This window comes from Ursus americanus, chromosome 6 (assembly GCF_024610735.1).
Source record: "Ursus americanus isolate L20-20 chromosome 6, mUrsAme1.1.p, whole genome shotgun sequence".
Taxonomy (NCBI): Eukaryota; Metazoa; Chordata; class Mammalia; order Carnivora; family Ursidae; genus Ursus; species Ursus americanus.
This window is the reverse complement of record NC_142132.1, coordinates 29,008,852-29,030,919: the sequence shown is the minus strand read 5'-3', so window position 1 is coordinate 29,030,919 and position 22,068 is coordinate 29,008,852. Positions and strand designations below refer to the sequence as shown.

Below are 22,068 nucleotides of genomic sequence, written 5' to 3'. Positions count from 1 at the left end.
GGGAAGAATATGCATCATCCTTTCCAAACCCACATCCTATATATACATCCAGGGTCTGGAGCATTCGAAATGACTATGACCAGAACCCCTGCTTCCCTGTGCTTTTCAGAGTGGAACGGTTAGGGGACGTTATCATCCTCTTCCTCTTGTAAATAATAAGCCCTTGAAGAGGGCAGATAAATGGTGTTCCAAGTCTCCCTTTCCAAAGCAAGTAAGGAAAAGTGGCAGGATGACTGGTACATCCCACCAAGGAGGCTACTGGAGCCAGTAGTTTCCATTCCACAAAAATGGACTGACTATTGCCTGGGTGGCGGATACTACCAGGTGCTGGAGACACAGCAGTATGCCAAGGGTACGTCTGTAGTGCCCTGGAGAGTCTCAAAGCCCTGGCTGGAATCAGAAAGTTCTGATTCATGCATAAATGTGCATGAAGCTTGTCATTATGCCATAAATTGAAGAAAGCCTGAAAGATGCCTTCTTTCCAAGGAAACTTGCTAGTCTTCTGGAGCTTCTTAGAATGCTTTATTCCCCCTGCTCCCACCCCCCAGGAAGCAATTTATGCTTCTTGGAAAACTAGACTCAAAGGACACTTTGCTGGGTGCTGCCAGCAGAGGGGAGAGCAAATGGGTGATAAAGAGGTAAGGCGGAAGGTCAGGAGCCAAGTGAGCTAGTGTTCAGCCGATCCGTGATCTGTAGCTGATCCTACACGCCGGATTCCTGACCTACAACCTAAGCCTGAACAACGATGTTAATCTGGGTTTGCAAAGTGACCTCAGAGACCTGTGGAGACTTGGCTGGTGCTCATGAAAAGGCAGGTCTTTCTCCAGCTTCCTCCATGAAGGGCTGTAGTGTTTCTCATTTCACGTCTTTCTCTGAAGGGAAGAATTCTCGTGAAAACACTCAGGACAACTGGGCTGCTTGAGGGCCCAGCAGCAGCGTCTGTCTATGACAGCTGAGCAAAAGCCCATTCCTCTGTTGGTTCTAAGAGGCCCCTGCAGTCTGAACTGCCACTGGCTTCTTGCCCTTGCTCCACGGCTCACAGTGAAACCTGGTGAGGAGTGTATTTTTGAAAGAAGGCTCTCAGAACCACTGTATCAAATGCCGATTCATTCCCTTTCGTTCAACGGAACCACGCTCATCGAACAACTGCTCCGTGCCACTCAATGCTAGATGCCGAGAACACAGGCATGGAAGACCCAGCGTTATCATCATATATTCTTTAGACTCATTATCTTTATCTGCATGTGCCAGGGTTCCATCTGCAAAGACAATCTGCCTGACTGCCCTGATTTGTCCTTTACAGATGTATTCAAGAAGCTGCCTTAATGGAGGGAAACTACATGTGTTTAATTAGGAACAGCTGTTAGAAAGGAAACAGAAAGCTGAGGGCATAGCTCAGTTCTTAGGAGGACCATGCCACAGACAAATAACCAGGGCCACGGGACTAGAGTAGCACAGGACCAGGTCACTTGGTGAGTCCGTGGTCCTGAGGGGTTTGTCCCCACCACATGATGCTGGCAGGCCAGTCAGAGCCCTTTGTGCTTCCGGTGTTAAGCTGTCGTCCAGATGACTGCAGAAGCCTTCAAATCCATTGTCCCATTGCCGGCCTCGCCAAACCCTTGTGTGTACTATTTCCAAAGCCAACATGGAAACACAGGTCAGATGGGGTCTCTCTCTTCCTCCAAAGTCTTCAGTGGCTTGCCACTGAGTGTAGAACAAGGACTCACTTCCTCTGCCTGGCGTTCATGGCCTTCCACAATTCGTGGGGAATCCCCCCTCCCCCCCCCAGCCCTCACTATATCTCTGCAGCGCCTGAGGCTTTCATCACAGGACTCGTTTCCCCTCCCCTGTGCCTTTTCCCATAATGTTCCTTCTGCCTCAAATGCTCCCCTCCACCATCACCACAGTTCTCCACCCATAGAAATCAGAGTAATCTTTCTGTGTCCACCTCAAATGCTACTTCCTCCATGAAGCCCTTCCTGATCTTCCCAGTCAGAGAAATTCCTGATTCCTTTGCCTGTCTACCACTTCTTTTTGTGGACAGACCATGTGAGGCAGAAAGAAAGATGGTCTAAGGTAGTGGCAAGAGGCTAGACTCTGGAGCAGACTGCCTAGGCTTGAGTCCAAGCTCTCACACCTATCTCACTGGGTGGTTATGAAACAGTAGTATCTGTATCACTGGTTGTTAAGTCACTAGATATAGAGAGAGCACTTCAGAAATTATGCGGCACATAGAGTTAAAATTATTATTATTATGGCACTAATCTCCTACACTTTTTCTTATCTCCTGTCTCTGTTCCTCTATTACCTATCTCCTAGGACTATGGAGAAAATGAAGTGAGAAATTGTATGTCGTCTGCACTGTCTTTGAATGACAGACCTTAAATAAAGGTCTTATGACTCTACGGTCACTAACTACTACTGTAGTAGTACTCTGATGCCCGTACCTGACATCTTAGTGTCTAGAGAAGTCACTCATCACTGTTCGTTGAATGGGTTACACCCATTCACAAAGGAACAGATAAAGAACTTTCAGTGGGAAATGAGCCTCCCCCTCCAGCCAGCAGAATAATGAGCAGCACCACTTCACTGTCCTTCTTTCCTTAAAGTCCCTGGGAGTGAAACTGCATGTTACTCACAAGAATCCTGCAGCATAGGAATCTGACAGATTGTTTGTGCCTCCAGCTGAGGTGGTCACCACACCTTCAAGCCAAATCTTCTTTCCCGGGGTGTATGCATTAACCACCTGTTCACACAACAAAAGCAGACGGGGATAGGAGAGTTTTAAAAGTTGTTCGCAAGTGAGAAGGAAGACATTCCCTGGAGGGAGCTGCCAGTACCCTGTTCCCAGGTGGTCATGATCTGTGCTTTTGTCATGATGATTCACCCCACAGAGTGAGCTGGCATGCACACACACACATATGCACATACGCGTACCACACACCCACACACACACCCACACACACCCAGAACACACACAAACATTAACATTGACATATGTCCACTCAAAGAAATGATAATTTTTCCCTAAGTAAACACAAGTGAAAATATGACCATTAGAACAACTGCATTTTCCAGGACATAAGCTGACTGCAACACCCTTCACAAAAGTATAAATCATGTGATATTCCCATTTTAACAAGTATTGATAAGGTAATTTTCTTAATACTCTGTTATGGCACATCCCAGGATGAGTCTACTGTCCATACATCAGAAATGAGAAATCATGAGGGCAGAGGTCAATGCTCAGGAGAAATATTTTATAATCACCAGACATGTATATATATTACAACCGCATTTCAAAAATAACTGCAGTAAGTATTAAAAAAAGTCACTGAGCCACAGGTGAAAGATCCCACCTTGGGAGCTTTCCAAGCAGAAGTTTTAAAATGGCCCAGTGTCTGGTCCCCAAATTGGAGGCTGGCCAGACTATCCAGATTAGGGCCCAGATCCCCTAGACAGCAGTCTGGCAGTACTTAGGGATAATGTTGTACTCTGGGAAGCCCCTGGAAGCAGAGCCTGAGACAAAGACTTATCTATAAATAGTTGATTTGGGAAGTAATAACAGGGAGCAGGAATGAGGAACCAGAGGGCTGAATTAGGGAAAAGGCAAAACCAGTACCAGAATGTGTTTTCAAGTCGGCAACCACTGTTGGCAACTTGTACTCAACCCCACGGAGAACTTGGTAAGAGTCTTATGAACTATGTCTCAGAACTTTTCTCCCAGGGGAATTCAAGGAGAAGCATACTCATCCCTTGGCTCCTACCCCCCAAAAGGTCAAGAGTAGCCTTGGGCTTGTTAACCTCTGTCCCTCCGCATTACCCCACTTAATTGTGTAGGCATGAGCGTTGAGCAGGTTCCCTGAGTTCTGCATCTCTGCCTTAGTGAAGTCCTAGAGCAGGAAATGAGAAGCGAGGTTGTACCGCATCCCATGGGTGCCAAGCTGGTGACAGCTTGTGCACCTGCCCAGCTCTGGTCTCTGCAGCAATAGTTAGTACGGGAGGTAAGACTGAGAGGATGCCAGTTATGCATGAGCAGAGCTGGATAAAGACAACAGTGTATTTGGATCCTATGGACCAACAATTCCTCTCTTAGGCATACAAACCAAAGGAATTCTTCCTTAGGCCTCTAAGGAGACAAGTATGAGGATGTTCACTATGTCGCTGTTCGATACAGGTTTCCACTGCCGGAGGAATGGAAAAGTAGAAGGTGGTGGATACATACCATATAACATTATGCACCAGTTGGAGCAATAAAGTCAATATAAATCCAGAAACATGAATTAGCTTCAAAGATTTAGTGGTGAGTTAAAAAAAATAGCAACAGAATGAGATTTATGTCACAATATTATTTATATAATTACTCATTCATATCCACTAACAAAAGAGTTTCTAAAGATACATGTCTCTTAAGGACACGTACCAAATGCAGAAGGAAGGCACGTGTAAGAGGGAGGTGAATGTGAGCAGAGATTAGAGATCAAGGCGAAAACGAAAACAAAAGGCTCTTCAGGAACTGATGATAGTCTGCTATAGTTGAGGGGCATGGTTTTAATTCAATTATCTGCACCTCAGATCCCCCAAAAGAAAAAAAGTAATGTGAGATGTAGCATAAATGCCAGAACTTTCCTTTTCCCAAACCCAGAGACAGACATCAGCAAACAACCATGTTCCTCTTTTCATTTCTCCCTAGGTATAACTGCTTGTCCTCTCCCCCCATCTACTAGCGTGTTTGCATTATTTGAGAACTATTTTAGAATCAGGGTTGGCAAAGTGTCGACCCTTTCAGGAGTAAGTTGTAAAGATATTTCACAAATTTGAGATGGGAGTAAAGATTGTGATCAAGAATGGAACAAAGATCCTGAGAATTAAAAGTGGAGGTCAACTTGGAGTGTTATTAAAAATTAAGTAAGAATTCTTCCTTGTCCCCAGAAAGAGAAGGGTCACTGAGGACACCACAAGGTCGTTCTCTCTCCCTTCTCGATACTGCTCACAGTGCCCAACCCAAAGGGAACTGGAGACAGTATAAACAAGAAACAAGGAAATGATCAAATGACAGAGCTGTATGGTGAAACTGGACTGCACTGTGCGTTCCCCTCAAAATGTAGGGCTACAAAAACTGTGCTTGTGAGAAACTGTGTGTTCCCTTTATAGCTAACTAGAGTAGAGTAACATATTTGTGTTTTTCTTTTTTGCCTTTGGTTTCCAGGATATTCAGAGTTTAATTTTTGCTCAAAGACAGATATTAAAATAAAGCAGTTAGAGAAAAGGGGTTAAGCAAAACAAAAAGGTAAAATTATAGCATGATGAACCTTGAAGTCATTAAGCTAAGTGAAAGAAGCCAGACACAAAAGACCACATGTTGTACAATTCTGGTACGTGAAATGTCCAGAATAGGCAAGTAGGTAGAGACAGAAAGTAGATTAGTGGTTTCCTAGGGCTGGAGAAGGGGAGGGGAAGTGCAGGGGTCGGGGATTGACTACAAACAGATATGGGTTTGCTTTGGGGTGTGATGAACATGTTCTAAGAAAAAATAAATGGTTTCACAATTCTGTGCATACCTTAAAAACTACAGGATTGCACACTTCTAAAGGGTATGCACAGTTTCGTGGTATGTGAATTTTCTCTCAATAAAACTCTGTGTGTGTGTGTCTGTGTGTTTGTGTGTGTGGTATCATTAGCAAAAGGAGACGTAGAGTCTACTAGGCAGATGACTACTGTGGAAGCAGTAATGTACCCTGGAAGTTCTGGGTTTTGCCACACACTGGTTGTGAGATTTTGGGCTTGTTTTTTCTTGAACTTTCTTCATCGACATGTAAAGCCATGCATTGGGAGTAGAGGAATCTAAGTTCCTTCTAAATACAAAATGTTAAAATGTACTAGCATTTTGTAATATTAATGCTGATCCCCTTGGCTCCCATTCCTCAATAGTCAAGAGTATCTTTGATTATGTAAGTTAAAATTATGTAAACAACAAATATGGGAGACGGAAAAAAAGAGTCAAGCTGGAGGTAGACAGAGTGGTAGAAAAAGCCATTGGAGTAGATAAAATTACCTAAGAAGAATATCTAAAAATCAGGCTAGAAAGGGGCTAAAACATTAAGACATTATCAAATGCATTTGTTTATTCACTCAACCAATACTTATCGAGCACCTGCTGCATGCCAAACAGATTCTAGAGGCAGAAACACAGCAGTGAGCGGAACAGAACAAGACTCTGCTCTCTTTGCTTACATTTTAGTCAAGGGGAAAAGACTAACAATAAAAAGTAAACAAAGGAGAAAAATTTAGAAATAATAAGAGCTGGGAAGAAAATGAAACAGAATGATCTAGCAGAGAGTGACTTGGCAGGAGGGGCGGGGGTGGATACTTTAAATAGGCTCAGGTCGTCCCCTGAAAGGTGGTGTCTGAGCCTAGACCTGCATGAAGAGGGAACAAGCCCCTTGATGGGTCTGGAGGAGCAGCACAGAAAAAGGACTAGATATGGAAACAGGGCTGTTTGTAGAACCAAGAGAGAAGACCATCTGGAGCATAGTGAGTAAGGGAATGTGGAATATGTGGCATTTAAGAAACAAAACAAAAGAGCAAATAAAAAAAAAGAGGGAGAGACAAACTAAGAAATAGACTCTTAACTATAGAGAACAAACTGATGGTTACCAGAGGGGAGATGAGGGGGGCATTGGGGAAACAGGGGATGGGACTAAAGAGTACACTTATCATGATGAAAATAAAATAAAATAAAGCAAAACAAAGTAGGAAAAAAAAAGGTCAGAGAAGAAAGCACGGATGTTTCTTATTCTGAGTGTGACGGAAAGCTACTGGAGGGATTTAAATAAGAAAATGATATGAAATGATTTATGCCAAGGTCACTATAGCTGTGATGAGGTCATATATACACATGTAATGAAAACTGTGAAGTGACAGACACTTTAAAGTTCTGTTATTTCTGAAGCCACTGTGAACCCCAATTTCCTCATCCATGAGCTGGATTAATACTTGACAAAGTTGTGTCGAGGATCCTGACTACTGATCAAAAGATAAATAACATTGGCCAATCACAGGAAGATCCTGAGAGCTACAGGAAGTGGCACAGACCTAGCAGATGAACATGTATGTGGGTCCATCTACAATGACGCATGAATCCAAATGAACTAATGCTAGATAGAGTGATAACTACAGTTACAGTTTGGTGGTGGGGTTCTGAACTATCAATTATGATCCAACAAAGGGGTCCAGGAGTCTGTGGACTACTTCTTAGAATCCCTGAACTATTGGCTTTTATTCCTTACCATATTTACTAAAGGCTCCTTCTTGTGAAGGCAGGGGTCCTATATCATGATAGCACTTGTATTTATTTCCTAGCAGAGTGCCTGGCACAGAGTGAGCGCTTGACCGAAGGCTGCCATGCTCTAGTCACACAAAGAAGTTGATCGGATTTCAAACCTGCCCGTGCACAAGCTAACAGGAAACTGTCACTCTTTGAAGAAGTTATGTGACCTAAGACAGGGCAACTAAACTGGTCAAAGTATTGGAAGCAGTACTCGGAATACAAATAACAACCTTGGAGATCAGGAAAAATAAAAGCATGCCATGAAAACCTACACTGGCAATAAAGATCTAGATAACACCAACATATGTCTATTTGCTAAAGCTCAGAATATGAGGCCTGCGGTCTATCCCCTTGAATTTTGAAAGATGGAAATTTCAGAGAAGGAAAGGGAAGTATGCCTTGCTTACCAGGATATGGAATCCAACCACCCCAGAAGTGGTAAAGGTAAATCACCACCCAGTGAGATCTGGAGACCAGACGGATTTTATGATGTATTGAGCTTATTATAATGTTCTGATATTGAAGAGAAGGAGACAATATGTTCCTACCACCTTCCTGTGAGGACATTTGTCATGAGTATTTAGTTGGAAGGTGGCATCAATTTGTACGAGATCCTTATATTCCAAAAGGAATTAAAAGTCTAGCTCTTTTAAATGAGGACTTGATTCTGGAAAATGGTTGGCTTTGTAAAATACCGTGTACCTCAGATTCTGCAGAGACATAGACGCTGTATAAACAGAAGTTCGTCTGAATTCTCTTCCGACTTGCGGGGGGATTTGTAAGTAAACGATTTATAAATTGCTGTTATCGGTGAGGTAGCACTGAGGAGTGATTAAAAGCACAGACTTTGCACTCAGATTGCCAGTGTCTGAATCTGGATTCTATGGTTTACTCACTGTGTGGCCTCTCTGTGCTTTACTTTCATTAGTTGTAAAATCAGAATAGTAATAATATCCATCTCAGACCATGTTATGATACTTAAATGATCGAATATTTGTAAAGCACTTGGAAAGGTATCTGGCTTATTGTTAAGTTCTTAAAGTCAACCCAGTGTTAACCTAGACCTCTCTTCTTGTCTAAAGCACGTAAGTTGGGTTTGGATCAATCTAACATTAGAGTTGGTTGCTTGTCTTTTGGACATGTTTGTGGAGGTAGGTAATAGCCCAGATGTATGCTAACTAGCAGGGAAAGGTCTGCTTAAAATGTAAAAGGCACATGGATAATTCACATGAACATAATTAGCATTCAGAGTAGTTCATTTATCGACTCTCAGCACAGGAGTGATTCCTGCCCTTTTCTAGAGAAGCCATGTGAACAAAAAGCACAGTGAGGTAGGACTTTTATGTACAACCTAAACCAGCTTTATGAGATGTTCTGCAGGGGAGAGATTCCTAGAAAGTATTAATACTAAAGGCTCTGGGAGTAGTTGGTACAAATCAACAAGGATTTTCTGAGCATTTGCTGCTGGAGACATGGTGAGAGGTTTGATGAATTGTGTGTCTACCGTGAGCAGAGAAGACCATCACGGTGACATGTCGGGGGCTGGTTAGGACTGGGGAAGAAATCAACATGGGCAGAAGAGGAGAGAAAAAAAAATCTGGAAAAGCAGATGGAACCAGCTGCAAAATTCCCTTAGAAAGTGAAACTCTAAGAAACCGAGGGCTATAGTTCAACACTGTGGTTTTCTGAGTAAATATGATTCTCCCTGTGCTGGAAGAGAGAAAATTGCTGGACTGGAAAGAACAAGGGTGCAATTCGTGGTGAGAAATGATGTGCCAATGAAGGTCATTTTAAGGAACACGTTGCCTGGGGACAGCGAAGAAGTACAAGTGTTGAGAATACTGGAATGAGGGTAGAGAGGGGCTGGGTGGCTGGCTCTCTTTCAAGGGTTCTGTTGTCTCATAAGACTTTGGCCCTTGGGCTCAAGTGGACAAGGGAGCTGTGAGGCACCCACAGAACAGCTCGGCAAGTGGCCAGTGGCTGCTCAGACTCCTTGGGCCGGCTGGGGGCAGACTGATGTGAAAGGAAGCCTCCAACTTCCTTTCCTGCCATCTCAGGGGTTGAGGACATCAGGACTGTTCCGTGTGGCTATGTTGAGAGAGCAGGCATGAGAGAGAAGAGAGAATGAGGGAAAACAGCACTGATTTTATTTTATTTTTTTAAGTTTTATTTTTTCTGCCACTTTGAATTTTTTTTTTTTTTTAAGGAAAGGAAAAAGAGAAAAAATAGGAAAATAACCATTTATGTGGCACATTTTCAAACCTGGGCTTCCTTTTCCTGTTTCTCCAAAACTGTGACCTAAGTCTTTAACAAAGACTCCAGAGAGCTTGGTTTCAGCCACTGGCTGTGCAAGAGATGGTAGCCCTATAGCAGCAGACATGTTGTTTATGGTTATCCAAACCCAACACCTTCCTTAATGAGAAAGGAAGCAATAAAACAGGAATAGTGGACAGGCCAGCTGGGCTAATCAGCCCTGGCAGGAGGCCCAACCTCCAAAAGAACCTGGAGTCCATTAATTCCAGCATCTCATCTACTTGGAAATCAACCTTCCCCAGGACTTTGGGAAGAGCAGTAGCTCTCTGAGTAACCAGAACTGGTCCCCTAATCACGGTTAGAAGAAGGCAAATCGCTTCAGGAAGCTGCTGCTTCTTCTTCTTCTTTTCTTTTTTTTTTGGTTCTGTTTTGTTTTGTTTTAATAATAATTTTTTATTATATTATGTTAGTCACCATACAGTACATCCCTAGTTTTTGATGTAAAGTTCCATGATTCATTACTTGCGCATAACACCCAGTGCACCATGCAATACGTGCCCTCCTTACTACCCATCACCAGCCTATCCCATTCCCCCACCCCCTCCCCTCTGAAGCCCTCAGTTTGTTTCCCAGAGTCCATAGTCTCTCATGGTTCATTTCCCCTTTTGATTACCCCCCCTTTCTTCTTCCCTTTCTTCTCCTACCGATCTTCCTACTTCTTATGTTCCATAGATGAGTGAAACCATATGATAATTGTCTTTTTCTGCTTGACTTATTTCACTTAGCATTACTTTGAATTTTTCAAGGAACTTAGATTTCCTCTACTCCCAATGCATGGCTTTACATGTCGATGAAGAAAGTTCAAGAAAAAACAAGCCCAAAATCTCACAACCAGTGTGTGGCAAAACCCAGAACTTCCAGGGTACATTACTGCTTCCACAGTAGTAATCTGCCTATTAGACTCTACCTCTCCTTTTGCTAATGATACCACAGTCCCGTCCATGTTGCTGCAAATGTTGAGAAATTGTTCTTTTTGATGGCTGAGTAATATAACCTCACCTATGCACGGCGCTCTTCTTGGGGGTGCCCCTGCCTCTTTACTTCTTATTGTATTTACTAGAGGTCCAGGTGAGAGTACAGTAATGTTTTGTGTTTCTGACCATTCTTATTGTGTATTTTTGACTTTAACCTACCCACTATATTAGAAGAGGAGGGGATCATTCCATTTTGTCCCTTCCTTCCTCATTGTCCCTTCCTGAGTCCTGGATCTTACCATTTCCCCCTTGGTCTCCCACCTCTAATCTCTTCATCCACAAGTTCATCCCTCATGCTGCCATTTGTTAACTTGCCAGGTCCCTCCCCAGCTTCAGAAACTTCCCTGGCTCCCCATTACGGGCAGAAGCACTCCATCATGTGCTCATGGAGGTCTGTGTTGTTAGTTGGGATATGTGCTATGATAATATTGAAAGCAGCGATCTAAGGAGTGGTTTACTTGAAAATAAAAAGAATAGGGACATCTGGGTGGCTCAGTCAGATAAGCATCTCCCTTCAGCCCAGGTCATGATCCCAGGGTCCTGGGATTGAGTCCCACATTGGGCTCCCTGCTCCGTGGGGAGCCTGCTTCTCCCTCCACCTCTGCCTCCTTCTCTCTCTCTCTGCCTCTCATGAATAAATAAATAAAATCTTTAAAAAAATAAAAGAAAAAGAAAAAGAATGGGTTCTAAGATGTCACAATAACATTCTTATCATTCACCAAAATTATGAAATGTTTCCCTAATGGGAAAAAAAGCTAAGGAGCCAGTAAGAACACACAACCACTAGTCTGTTTTACTGATTTGTCCATGGGAGTATGTTAGATGTGGAGGAATGACAATGAGAACCACCAGCCCTCAGGATACATGCCAGCTGCTTCATTTAACTTGGGGATCTTAGACCCTTCATAATGACTCCTTAGCTCCCTCTTCTTGCCTCCCTCCCCACAAGACCTATGGTTCACTATACAGAGTGGACCTACCATTTTCCAACTACATTTTAGGTTTTTACTGATTGCCTCCTCCCCTACCCATGCCTCATCCATGTTATCTAATTTTTTTTTTTCTGGCTTATTTCAAATGTTACCTCCTCTGTGAAACTTTACTCAAATCTTTAGAAAATTAATTCATCTCTCCTCTGGGCTCCAAAGTTCTTTAAGCCTATCTCTGACCTTGACCATATTAAACTGAATTATAATTTTCTGTTTGCCTGTCTTCCCTACTATACTATAAACAGCTTGAGAAAGCCACTTTTTTCCCCTTCATATGTGCCTTATAGAAATACCTAAGTACCTGGCATGTTGCTTGACAGTTACATTGCTTATTAAATACTTGTTAAATAATACAATAATGAAATAACTTATTTGTTAATAAATGAGGGAGATAATATTTTACTGATGTAAAGGCTGAGTTTCAGTGAAGATAACTAAAACCTCAAAACCATAAGAGCAAACACGAAATCATCACAGTTCCAGTTCAGGGTTCTATCTACTTTCTAATTGAATTGTCTCATTTGAGGAGACCTAGAAGCTTCTGGGTGACTAACCTGCCTCCATATTTACTATGTCCTTCGTGGGTTAGACAAACTGGGCTATTCTGAGCTCAGCCATTCCAATATCTCATCACATTCTTCCTGATTTATTTCTTCTGCCTGATGTACTTCCTGTCAGTTTCATTAATTTTTTTTTTTGTATAATTTCTTTTTATCATCTCCTTGTTCCGGAGTGCCATATATACCCATTTTCTTTTGGTATCAGATCAATTTTTAATTTGTGGCTTCTGTTTCTGACATTTTTAGGATTTAAAATTGCATTCTGTTCTTGTTATCTCCAACCACAGAAAAGCAAATGTATGTAATTGCAACAAAACATAAAATTAAAAAAAGAGCATACACAAAAAAGATAAAGTCCCAGGGAAGGCAAGGAAAGTATTAGTATGCCAGAAAATAAGGAAGCTTTCACAGAGTCCCAAAGCAAAGACTATGTTCAAGGATAAGTGCTACCAGAGGGAGAGACTGGACAGCAGCTGCTTGCACAAGAATGACTCTTCCTCCTTTCCCAGTTCTTTTCCATGAGGAACCAATGCCCAGGCTTACTGGACAGTCTCCCCACAGACAAGTCATAGGCTTTATCAGCCTCAGAAGTAATTTCCTCTTACTCAGGACAAACCCTATAGTCCTCCCACTTCCATGTGGAAAATTGGAAGGTCACCCCAAGCTGCCTCTTCTTCCTGAAGAAGCTTTTGGCCCCAAACCACGATTTGTTCCCAGGACCATTCTTTCAAGTGTCCGTGGGCAGCCCATACCCTCACATTGTAATTGCCTTGCACATAACTGGACCTCACTGCATTGACCAAAAGCCTGTGCATATGAGACATAAGAATGAAGTCCAGTGAATGAATGCAAATCACTCCCTGAAAAGCCCTGTCCTCTTTCACTATCTAATACTGGGGTAATATTAGACATTACCTAACATACAGCTTTCATTTAATTTTTACTTCTAGGATACCCACTCCAGATTATATAAATTGATCATGGGGTCAAATTGATATTCTTTCACCAAGAGCATTCAGTATTCTTTAAAAGCCTTCTTAATCCTCAGTCGTTAGGAATATAAATACTACATGGGCTATAAAACAAATGGCTAACAAGTATGGCAGATGCAGAAGAGTGTATTGGGTAAGAGTGTGAGCTCTGGAGTTAGGTGGGCCTGGCCTTGAATTCTGATTTTACTACTAATGGCCTTGAGCAAATGACTGGTTTCTTCAACGAGTTAGTAATATTTGATGCACTCAATAAAAGGCATTATAACCTAAAAGGTAATATGGTTACTATATTTCTGTAAGTTAATGGCACATTTTCCACATTTAAATGGTTTTGAAATCAGAATGTTTTTCATAATCAATATCAAAAGAAACTTGCCAGCTGTTTACCCTATCTCCTATCTGCCCCCCCAAGCTGTTATTAAATCTACAGTACATTTTATAATTATTTGTGTTTAAGAATCAAGGAGATATGGTTCACAACATGACAACAACTAAAACTCTGGAGCTCTTTTGTGGTAAACATACCTTTCCAGCTAGATTCCCCTATGTACTATTAGTGTCTTCTGCAGGAAAGAGGAGAGCCGAAGATCCCTTGGGTCATACCGTCCCAGTTGCAGATACACAGTCAAGTGTGTTGTAGAAGCTAATTTACTGGGAAGCTCATGAAGCTCGAACTTCCAGCTTCCCACTCTCACCGGCCTCTGCTAGTGTCCTGGGAAGGGCCCTAGGACCATGTTCCTGTGGTCGGATATATTCCTAAAACATGCACATCTGTTTTGTTTTCTTGAAAAGGTCCTCATTGTGTGAGCTTCTGTGTCCATAAAAATTAGAATACTCGGGAATGTCACCGAAGGTGTTCATGTGGCACCATTTGTATTTAGGTTACTCTGCCTCTCCTGAGTATATTCTTGGCCTGTGTTTCTCCTCCCCTCCATCAAAAGCTGCTCTTGGGAAAGGACCTTCTGTTTGATATTAACACTTAGCGTGACTTTGAACCAGTGTGGTTTACCTCTTGGGGTTCTTTATATTTTGCATCCTCCTCCTAAGGCAGAATGAAAGGTAATTTTTTTTTAATGAAATATCTGGCATTAGCAAAGAGACTGAAATGTTATTTTGAACTACAAAGAGATCCTTCTTCTTTCACCCCTAAGCCCATAGCCAGAAGACACTCTTCTACTATGCCTACATGTAGGCATAGCCCATTTATGGCTGTCTAAATCAATTTCTGTCTATTCAACACTGTGCTACACAGTTAGCAGCAGATTAGATTCTCCTGCATGAGAACAGCTGAGATAGCAGATCCAAATGTGAATGAGACAAAGACACACCTTTACTTCTCTTACACTTCTACTATTTTACTCTGCTCATTTACCTTCCCCTTCCTGCCTGTTTCCCATCCGCTAACACTTGTTAAGCACCTGCCAAATGATAGGCATTATGATAAATAGGCACTGGCACACTGAAATGAGCCTTTAACATTGCTCAATGAACGGAAGAATCAAACACCGATTTTTGTGATGGTGCTACTGTTCTTACCCTAGTAATGCCATTTTCATTTTCTAGTTTTCTTCATTAAGAGAAGGCTAACGTTATCATTGTAATCATCTTCCCCTTAGTTGTGCTTTTAGTTATTCTATGATCCTCAAGAATAACTGCTATTTTTTATCCCCTTCCCCTTTCCTGTCCTAAGAGGCTCAAATAAGTGCGTAAACCAGAAGGCTGGTTGAGAACAAAAGCTTTTTTTTTTTTTGAACTATTAGTTACTTCAAAAGGCTTAAATATTTTGCCTTACCTACTTCCTTGATCCTGCAACTAACATATACTGGGAAAAGTAAAGAGACCTTAAAAGAGTTCATCTTTATTAAATATTGTACTCAAGCATAAGCAATGATGACATTAACAAAAGAACGATCGTGGTCATAATATGAACCATACAAACCATTCTCTCCACTATATATATTTAATGCTGCTAAATCCTCTGCTCACACCCTCAGAACTGAATAAATTAGGTGTCTGTCCTTTAGGCATTAACCAAATGTCATCTCCTCTGGAAGGATTTCCCTTCTTTTACACAAAGGTAGATATTTCCTACAATGGGCTTGCATGGAGTAGATGTGAGTCCTCAGAGAGCACCCTAGACATCCCCATTACAAGAGTCATCACATAGTTTTATCATCTCTTGCTTCATCAACTGTTCTCCCACTAGATCACAAGGTCTATGAGGACAACCACCATGCGAATCTCGCGCACCATTTTATCCTCAGGGGTCTGGAAAAAACCAAGAGTGTTACAAACAGTTGATAAGTGAAGCAAGGAAAGGAGGAAGGAAGGAAGGAAGGAAGGAAGGAAGGAAGGAAGGAAGGAAGGAAGGAAGGAGTTTTTCAAATATTAGGGAAGCCAACTGTCCGGTTTATTTAGTATTCAAAATGCAATCATATGGACAGTACTCCTGGAACTACTTCCCTTATGACTGGGATTTCACCAACTCTTTCCTGTGCTTATTGAATTGCTGAAAATAATATAAAAAAGTGTGATTTCCTCCTCTGATTCCTCTAGGAGATGCAGACACAAATCACAGAGTCCAAGTGACTTAAGCCAAAGTGGTTCTTCTTGGTTCTTATGTCATTGTTTTGGAGTCAGCCCAGATATCCACACTATACCATCTGCACTGTATCCTAAACATCTCTTACTTTCCCATCTGACTTTTGCTTACATTGTTAGAGTCTCAACTCCTTCCCCTGACTCATCTCCCAAAGTTTGGATGATTATTCTTATTCTAATGGAAGAGAAAGAATGTGTAGACCATCCAAAGGGGTGGCTTGTCCAAATATTGTCTCTTTTTGGCTTTCAAATATATAATGTAGATTTTCATATAACCAGAATTTGCCCACTGCTCAGAAAACTCAGAACTCTTCTGTAAGTGGCAGTCCAAATTTGAAAACCACAGCTGTTTTTAGCAATTGAGTCACCGCCTTTCAGATGCCAAAAATATCACCTACCATATTCCCCAGGGTTCAAAGAAAGAGGAAAGAGGAAAAAAGCAAAGAACAAGTTGAGGATAAAGGTAGCAGGAAGCTTCTCCAGTCATACAAAGTATTATTAAAAATAACTATAACAGTGCTCGCTTCAGCAGCACATACGCTAAAACTGGAATGATAAAAAGAAGATTAGCATGGCCCCTGCAAAAGGATGACACACAAATTTGTGAAGTGTTCCATATTTTTACTGGAATAAAAAGAAAAAGAAAAGAAAGAAATAAAAAAACTATAATAACTGAAATAACAATAAGATTAGCAGTGAGAACTAGCATTCAATAGCAATTAACAAAACAGGGCCCCATGTGAATTTCCCAATCTCCCTAAAAGGGAAAGATGATAGTGTTCTTAGCACCCTCATTTTACAGATGAAGAAACAAAACTAGAGAGGTTAAGTGAAAAACCTAAGGTTATACAGCTAAGCCAGAGCTCCAACCCAAGCCTTCAGACTTCAAATCCCATAATCTTTTATTTAAACACAGTCTCACCACTGATTTATCTAACCACTCCTTCATGAATTGATTTGGGTAGGAACTCTGCCCTTTTTCCATCACTGTAGGCCTAAGGGCAATCATTAGAATTTCTTTGAGTTTCTCAAAATAGAGTAGAAACAAAATAGAGTAAAATCTTTGTTTCTACTCTTAGCTTTTGGATGAGGGTTCTACGTATATACATATTAAAATGTTTAATACATATTAAAATTACTTGGCCCATCTCTAAACTGGTTTTGGAAGCTTCAGAAAAGAAGCTTGGCCAGTCTGTCCCAGTGTGCACCTTGGATTCTGATTTCCAGACCCCCCTTCCCACCCACAGAGGACCTCAGGAACAGCCAAAGCAACTTTTTAACTGGGAAAACATGGTGACCCTTCTCTGGTCTCCCAGTCCCCATCTCCCCAGAGCAGACCAGTACCTAACACATCCTGGGCTGTGGTGAGAGAGATTCTCATCCTGGAGGCCCTAGCAACTGGGTCCAGGCTGTGCAGCCAACGGAAAGCCTACCCCATAAATCAAATCTTGGGGGATCTGTGATCCAGCAACACCTCTAGCAGATTCCCATTTAAGGCAATATCTGGCAAGAGCCTTGTAAAAGAGAGTGGGGAAAAGAAAACTAGATAGGGAAATGAAGGGCTACTAAATGATACGGCAAGGATGAGACTGTGGCAGACAGTATTTTCCAAAGATAACTGCAAAAATCATTCTGGTCCTAAATGCTCTTCCAGAATCTTGCTACTCTCCCATCAAAAGGAGTTTATTTCCTCTCTCCTTGAATCTCCATTGGTCTTGCTGACTGTCTCAATGAATAGACTATGGTTGAAGTAAAGCCCTGTGACTTTTGAGGGTAGGTTAGAAAAGGTGGTACAGCTTCCAGCTGACTCTCGCTCTTGGGCATCTGCCTTTTGAACCTTGGAAGGAAACCCAGGCTACATAGAAAGTTCATATGTAGGTATTCCAGTTAGCCCAACAAAGGGGCTAGCTGACAGCAGGCATCAACTGCCAGACCTGTGAGTGAACAAGTCTTGTGATTCCAGTCGCCAGCCTTTGAGTGACCCCAGCCTTCAAGTCTTCCAGCTGAAGCTTCAGACGTCATGGAGCAAAGATGAGCCATCCCCACAGTGCCCTGTGGGGATTCCTGACCCACAGAATCTAAGGGCACAGTAAATAGTTGTTTAATGTCACTAAGTTTTGGGGTAATTTGTTGCACAGCAAGTCATAACCAGAACGGGAACCTAGGCCTGAGGGGACCTCTGACAGGTTCTATCTGCAACAGCCAAAGGTGAGATCAGGTCCTACTGCTAATTCTAGCCATCCCCTGCCAGGTGCCTTCTTCATAAAGGTCATTTTTCTTAAGGGCTCCACTGTTCCTCCCTGCAGCTGCACGTGGCCCTCCCATCCAGGTCCATTAGACCTGCTTTTAAAGGTCTGAATCTGAATCTCAATTGTGCATAAGGTTTGAGCCATTTTCTTTAAGGTTCTTCGGCCCTGCCTGGACAAATGAGAAGATGAGCTTAGCTACTTATTTCAGTCTTTGAACGTTCCGTGGTGGTTAAGAAGTATCCAGCGGTGGAGGGAGAGGGGTAGTGCAGAGAAAGGGAAGAACCTAACTCCCAACACCTTCGTCCTAGTGCTAACCTAGAGTTACGTGTTCTACTTAAATACATGAGCACGGTCAGAACCTTCACTCTCAGTGCCATGATCTCACTGAATCATTTTACTTCCAATGACAGCCCTTTGGTCAGGTAATTAGATGTGATATCATAAAAGCCAAAAATATAGGGATTTGTCTGTCTTGTGCACTATTGTAATACAAACATTTAGCGTAGTGCCTGTAACCTAGTACACACTCAATAAATATCTGTTGGATGGAAGAATAAAACGAATGAAAGAAATTTCCTCCCCCTTTCAGAGAACGATACCCGATATCAGATTAGCGTAAAGTGCTTAGAAATTTGCAGTGTTCAATAGGTTGATATTCAGTGGCCTGAAGTAATGTTTTTCAACCTGCTTAAAGCAACCGTTAAACTTTAAAACTGTGAGTTCCTTGAGGGCAGAGACGACGTCTTATTCCATTTTGTATCCCCAGCACCTGGCACTTTGCTAAGTGCTCGGTAAATACTAAATATTTATTATTTAATATAAATTAAATATTTAAATATTAAAAACTAAATGAATGTCAAACTGAGACTGGCAGAGATATTTGAAATTATTTAGTTCGTCTAGGCTTTGCCTGGTAGGAGGCAGTGACAGATAAGGATGCTGGCCAATGCACCTGATCCCCAGAGGGATCAGACTGGGATGCAGGAGTCCAGAAGTCCTGAGGCTTCCCAGCTGCTAAAACCCTTTGAGAACATGAGGACCCAAAAAGCTTTTGTAACCTGAGCAGGACATTGGTTTGAATACCAAAAAGGGTACCACTTTACCAATCAAGAGTGCTATTTTATTATTATACTCCAAATATGCTTTTCTTTCACAGCTAATTTTATACATGATCCATTTATTCATTTGTCCATTTGTTTACTCATTCATCCCCTATTAAAGGGGTTGTCTAAGCATTGCTATTGTTCTGCAAAGATTTGTTTAATCTGCTTGAGAGATAGGTGAGTGTTCAAAAGGTCCCCATTCCCTGGAAAAGTGACCTGCCTAGGCAACAAAAGATGCGATATTATTTTGTAGAGGCAGATGGGAATTACAGACATAAGGTCTTCACAATTCAGAATGAACTAACCCAGTATATTTTGCAATGTGATTTGCATTGGGTAGAACCACTTGACAGCTGACTATTAAATATAGAGAAGTCTGGGACCCACCACTCCAGACACACTAAATCAGAACGCCAGCAGTGAGACTGCAAACTTCATGAGCAACCTCTGGCGATTTTGATTGCACTCAAGTTTGAGAACTGATGACCAAAGGTGTCTTGCTAATGGGACGTACATGCAACTGCTTAATATAATATAGTTTCCCCCGCATCTCTACAAAAAGCTGTTACTTGGCTGATTCTCAGACACCTAGGAATAGTGTAAATATGGCTCAGATATTTAACACTATTTAGAATAGTGTAAGCATGGCTGATGCCCCAGACCAGAATTTCACTGAATAAATACAGTCATTCTGTCCATAAACTAGCCCCAAATAAACCTTTGCAAAAAGAAAATAACAAAGTAAATCTATCCTTCCGTTAAGAAACTCACAATTCAGAAGCAAAATCTTACAAAATAGTTGTTACTAAAATAGAAAAGCCTTTAAACCCAGAAATGGCACATTCAAACCGTTCTCAATTTGAAAAACAATAAACAACAATCATCAGCTGTGAAAGGGAGCTCTAGACTACGCTATTTTTCTACCCTGGTTCCCACAGCGCTGACGTCCTGCTGGGACCCTGAGACCTTTTCCTTGCCTTACCCCCAAACTCACTCCTTCTTCCCAGGAGACTTTTACTCACTTTCTGAATTTTCCTAATTTGGTCAGAGAGTGTGTCTAACAGGCGAGTTTTCAGGAAGTCCATCACCTTGACCACCCGGCCATCAATGTAGCAACTGGAATAAAAATAAAATAAGAATCAGGTAAAAATCTTGAGCAGGAGACTATAAACACACTTCTCTAGCCAGAGGTCTCTGTTGCCTGAGGAAACAGCCCAGAGTTCACCTGGGCTTTTACATCCTAAAAGGCTTTGACCCTGGGTACCTTTGAAACAAGTAATATGCTTTTTATCTTCTTCATTTCTACCTCCATTTGTGGCCTATATTGTGACTTTTTTCAACCTCTGTCACGTGAAACTGCATTGCTTGCTCTATAGGCGTTGACAGGAATCTGTAATACAAATTAAGTAATGGGGAAAAGCTTGCTTTTTTTTCTCCTAGGAAGAGTAATTTAACACCCATCCCACCCCTACCCCCACCTTAAAGTAATAAAGGTATGTGCGAGATTTAGAAAGAATACTCAAACATTTTTATAGGTTTCCATACCTTTCCATAAGAAAACAAATCCCAATCACAAAAATCTGATTTAATGTAGCGAGTGGGTCTCAAAAGTTTCATCTCCAGCTCACCTTGCAGTCAACCTTCTCCAACCACCTCCAGAATAAATGAATGGATGAATGAATGAATGAGCAAACAAATAAATCAGATGGATTAAGTCTAGGAGCACTCTCCTAAAATAATAACAAGTTTAGCATTCACTGGGTGTGGTGGTGTGGGTTTTGTTAGGTTGCTTAAGTGTAACATCAAGTTGTGCTGAGACAGTGTTGTGAACATTTGACCAAAACAGGTCCATCCAGCTTTGTGAGGCCTCTCTTTGTGGACCCTTACTCTGAAGACTAAGCTGAGACTGGCCCAGGTTTAGGTGACCTTTATTATTTTAAACCCTCCCACCCCCATCTTTACAAAATTCCGAATTAAATCAACTGAATTAAAATAAATGCTTATGACTCCTGGGTGCCTTTTCCAACCCACTCAGGTCTCCCCAGTTGATGGCTAGTGAAAGGTTATTTCATTTTTAATAAGACACCAACCTATCAGTACATATTATAGAACTATGGGAAAATTCTTTGTTAACTCCCCGTACTAATACATGATGTAGTAGAATGGTTAAAATTTTTTTTCTTTAAGATTTAATTAATTAATTTATTTAGTTGACAGAGAGAGAGAGAAAGCAGGAACATGAGGGGCAGAGGGAGAGGGAGAGAATCTCAAGCAGACTCCGCACTGAATGTGGAGCCTGACGTGGAACTTGATCTTACAACCCTGAGATCATGACCTGAGCAGAAATTAAGAGTTAACTCTTAATTTCTTAGTCAACTGACTAAGCCACTGAGAAGTCCCCCAAAAAAGTTTTTCTTAATTGCTCTAGCTGAAGTGAGTGTGGGACATGAGTTATAGCCACTCAGCCTTCCCCTTGGTCTCCTTCACCACTTCGGACATTTCCACACAATCCAATGTTTAAATCATCAGTATGTTAGAAACAACATAGGTTTTGGACCCAGAGATATCTAATTTCAAAGTCCAGACCAGTTATTTACTACCTATATAACCTTGGACAAGATACTTGGCCTCTGTGGGCCTCAGTTTTCTTATTCTTTTAAAAAAAATTTTTTTTATTTTTTATTTTTAGAGAGAGAGAGAGAGAGTGTGTGCAGGTGAGTAGGGTGGGGAGGAGCAGAGAAAGAATCTTAAGCAGGCTCCACAGCCAGTGCAGAGCCAGCTCGGGGTTTGATCTCATGACCCTGAGATCATGACCTGAGCTGAAATCAAGAGTCGGCCACTTAACCAACTGAGCCATGGTGCCCCTTTTCTTCTTCTTCTTCTTTTTTTTAAAGATTTTATTTATTTATTCGACAGAGATAGAGACAGCCAGCGAGAGAGGGAACACAAGCAGGGGG

The 22,068-nt window shown here is 41.7% G+C and overlaps 1 protein-coding gene and 1 non-coding gene across 2 annotated transcripts in view; one reads left to right on the top strand and one right to left on the bottom strand.

The window, feature by feature from the left end:
• Positions 1–22,068, bottom strand: part of LOC123783643 (inactive heparanase-2) — a 244,803-nt gene that overhangs the window by 141,090 nt on the left and 81,645 nt on the right. The window contains exons 5-6 of the mRNA XM_087862506.1: positions 20,134–20,227; positions 2,640–2,746 (exon numbers count right to left, since the gene is read on the bottom strand). Of these exons, the coding sequence (XP_087718632.1) occupies positions 2,640–2,746; positions 20,134–20,227 (201 nt within the window). The remainder of the gene's footprint in view (positions 1–2,639; positions 2,747–20,133; positions 20,228–22,068) is intronic.
• On the top strand, positions 16,276–16,382 carry LOC123784008 (U6 spliceosomal RNA). The gene has a single exon (XR_006777357.1). It is a non-coding gene; the product is annotated as a U6 spliceosomal RNA (small nuclear RNA).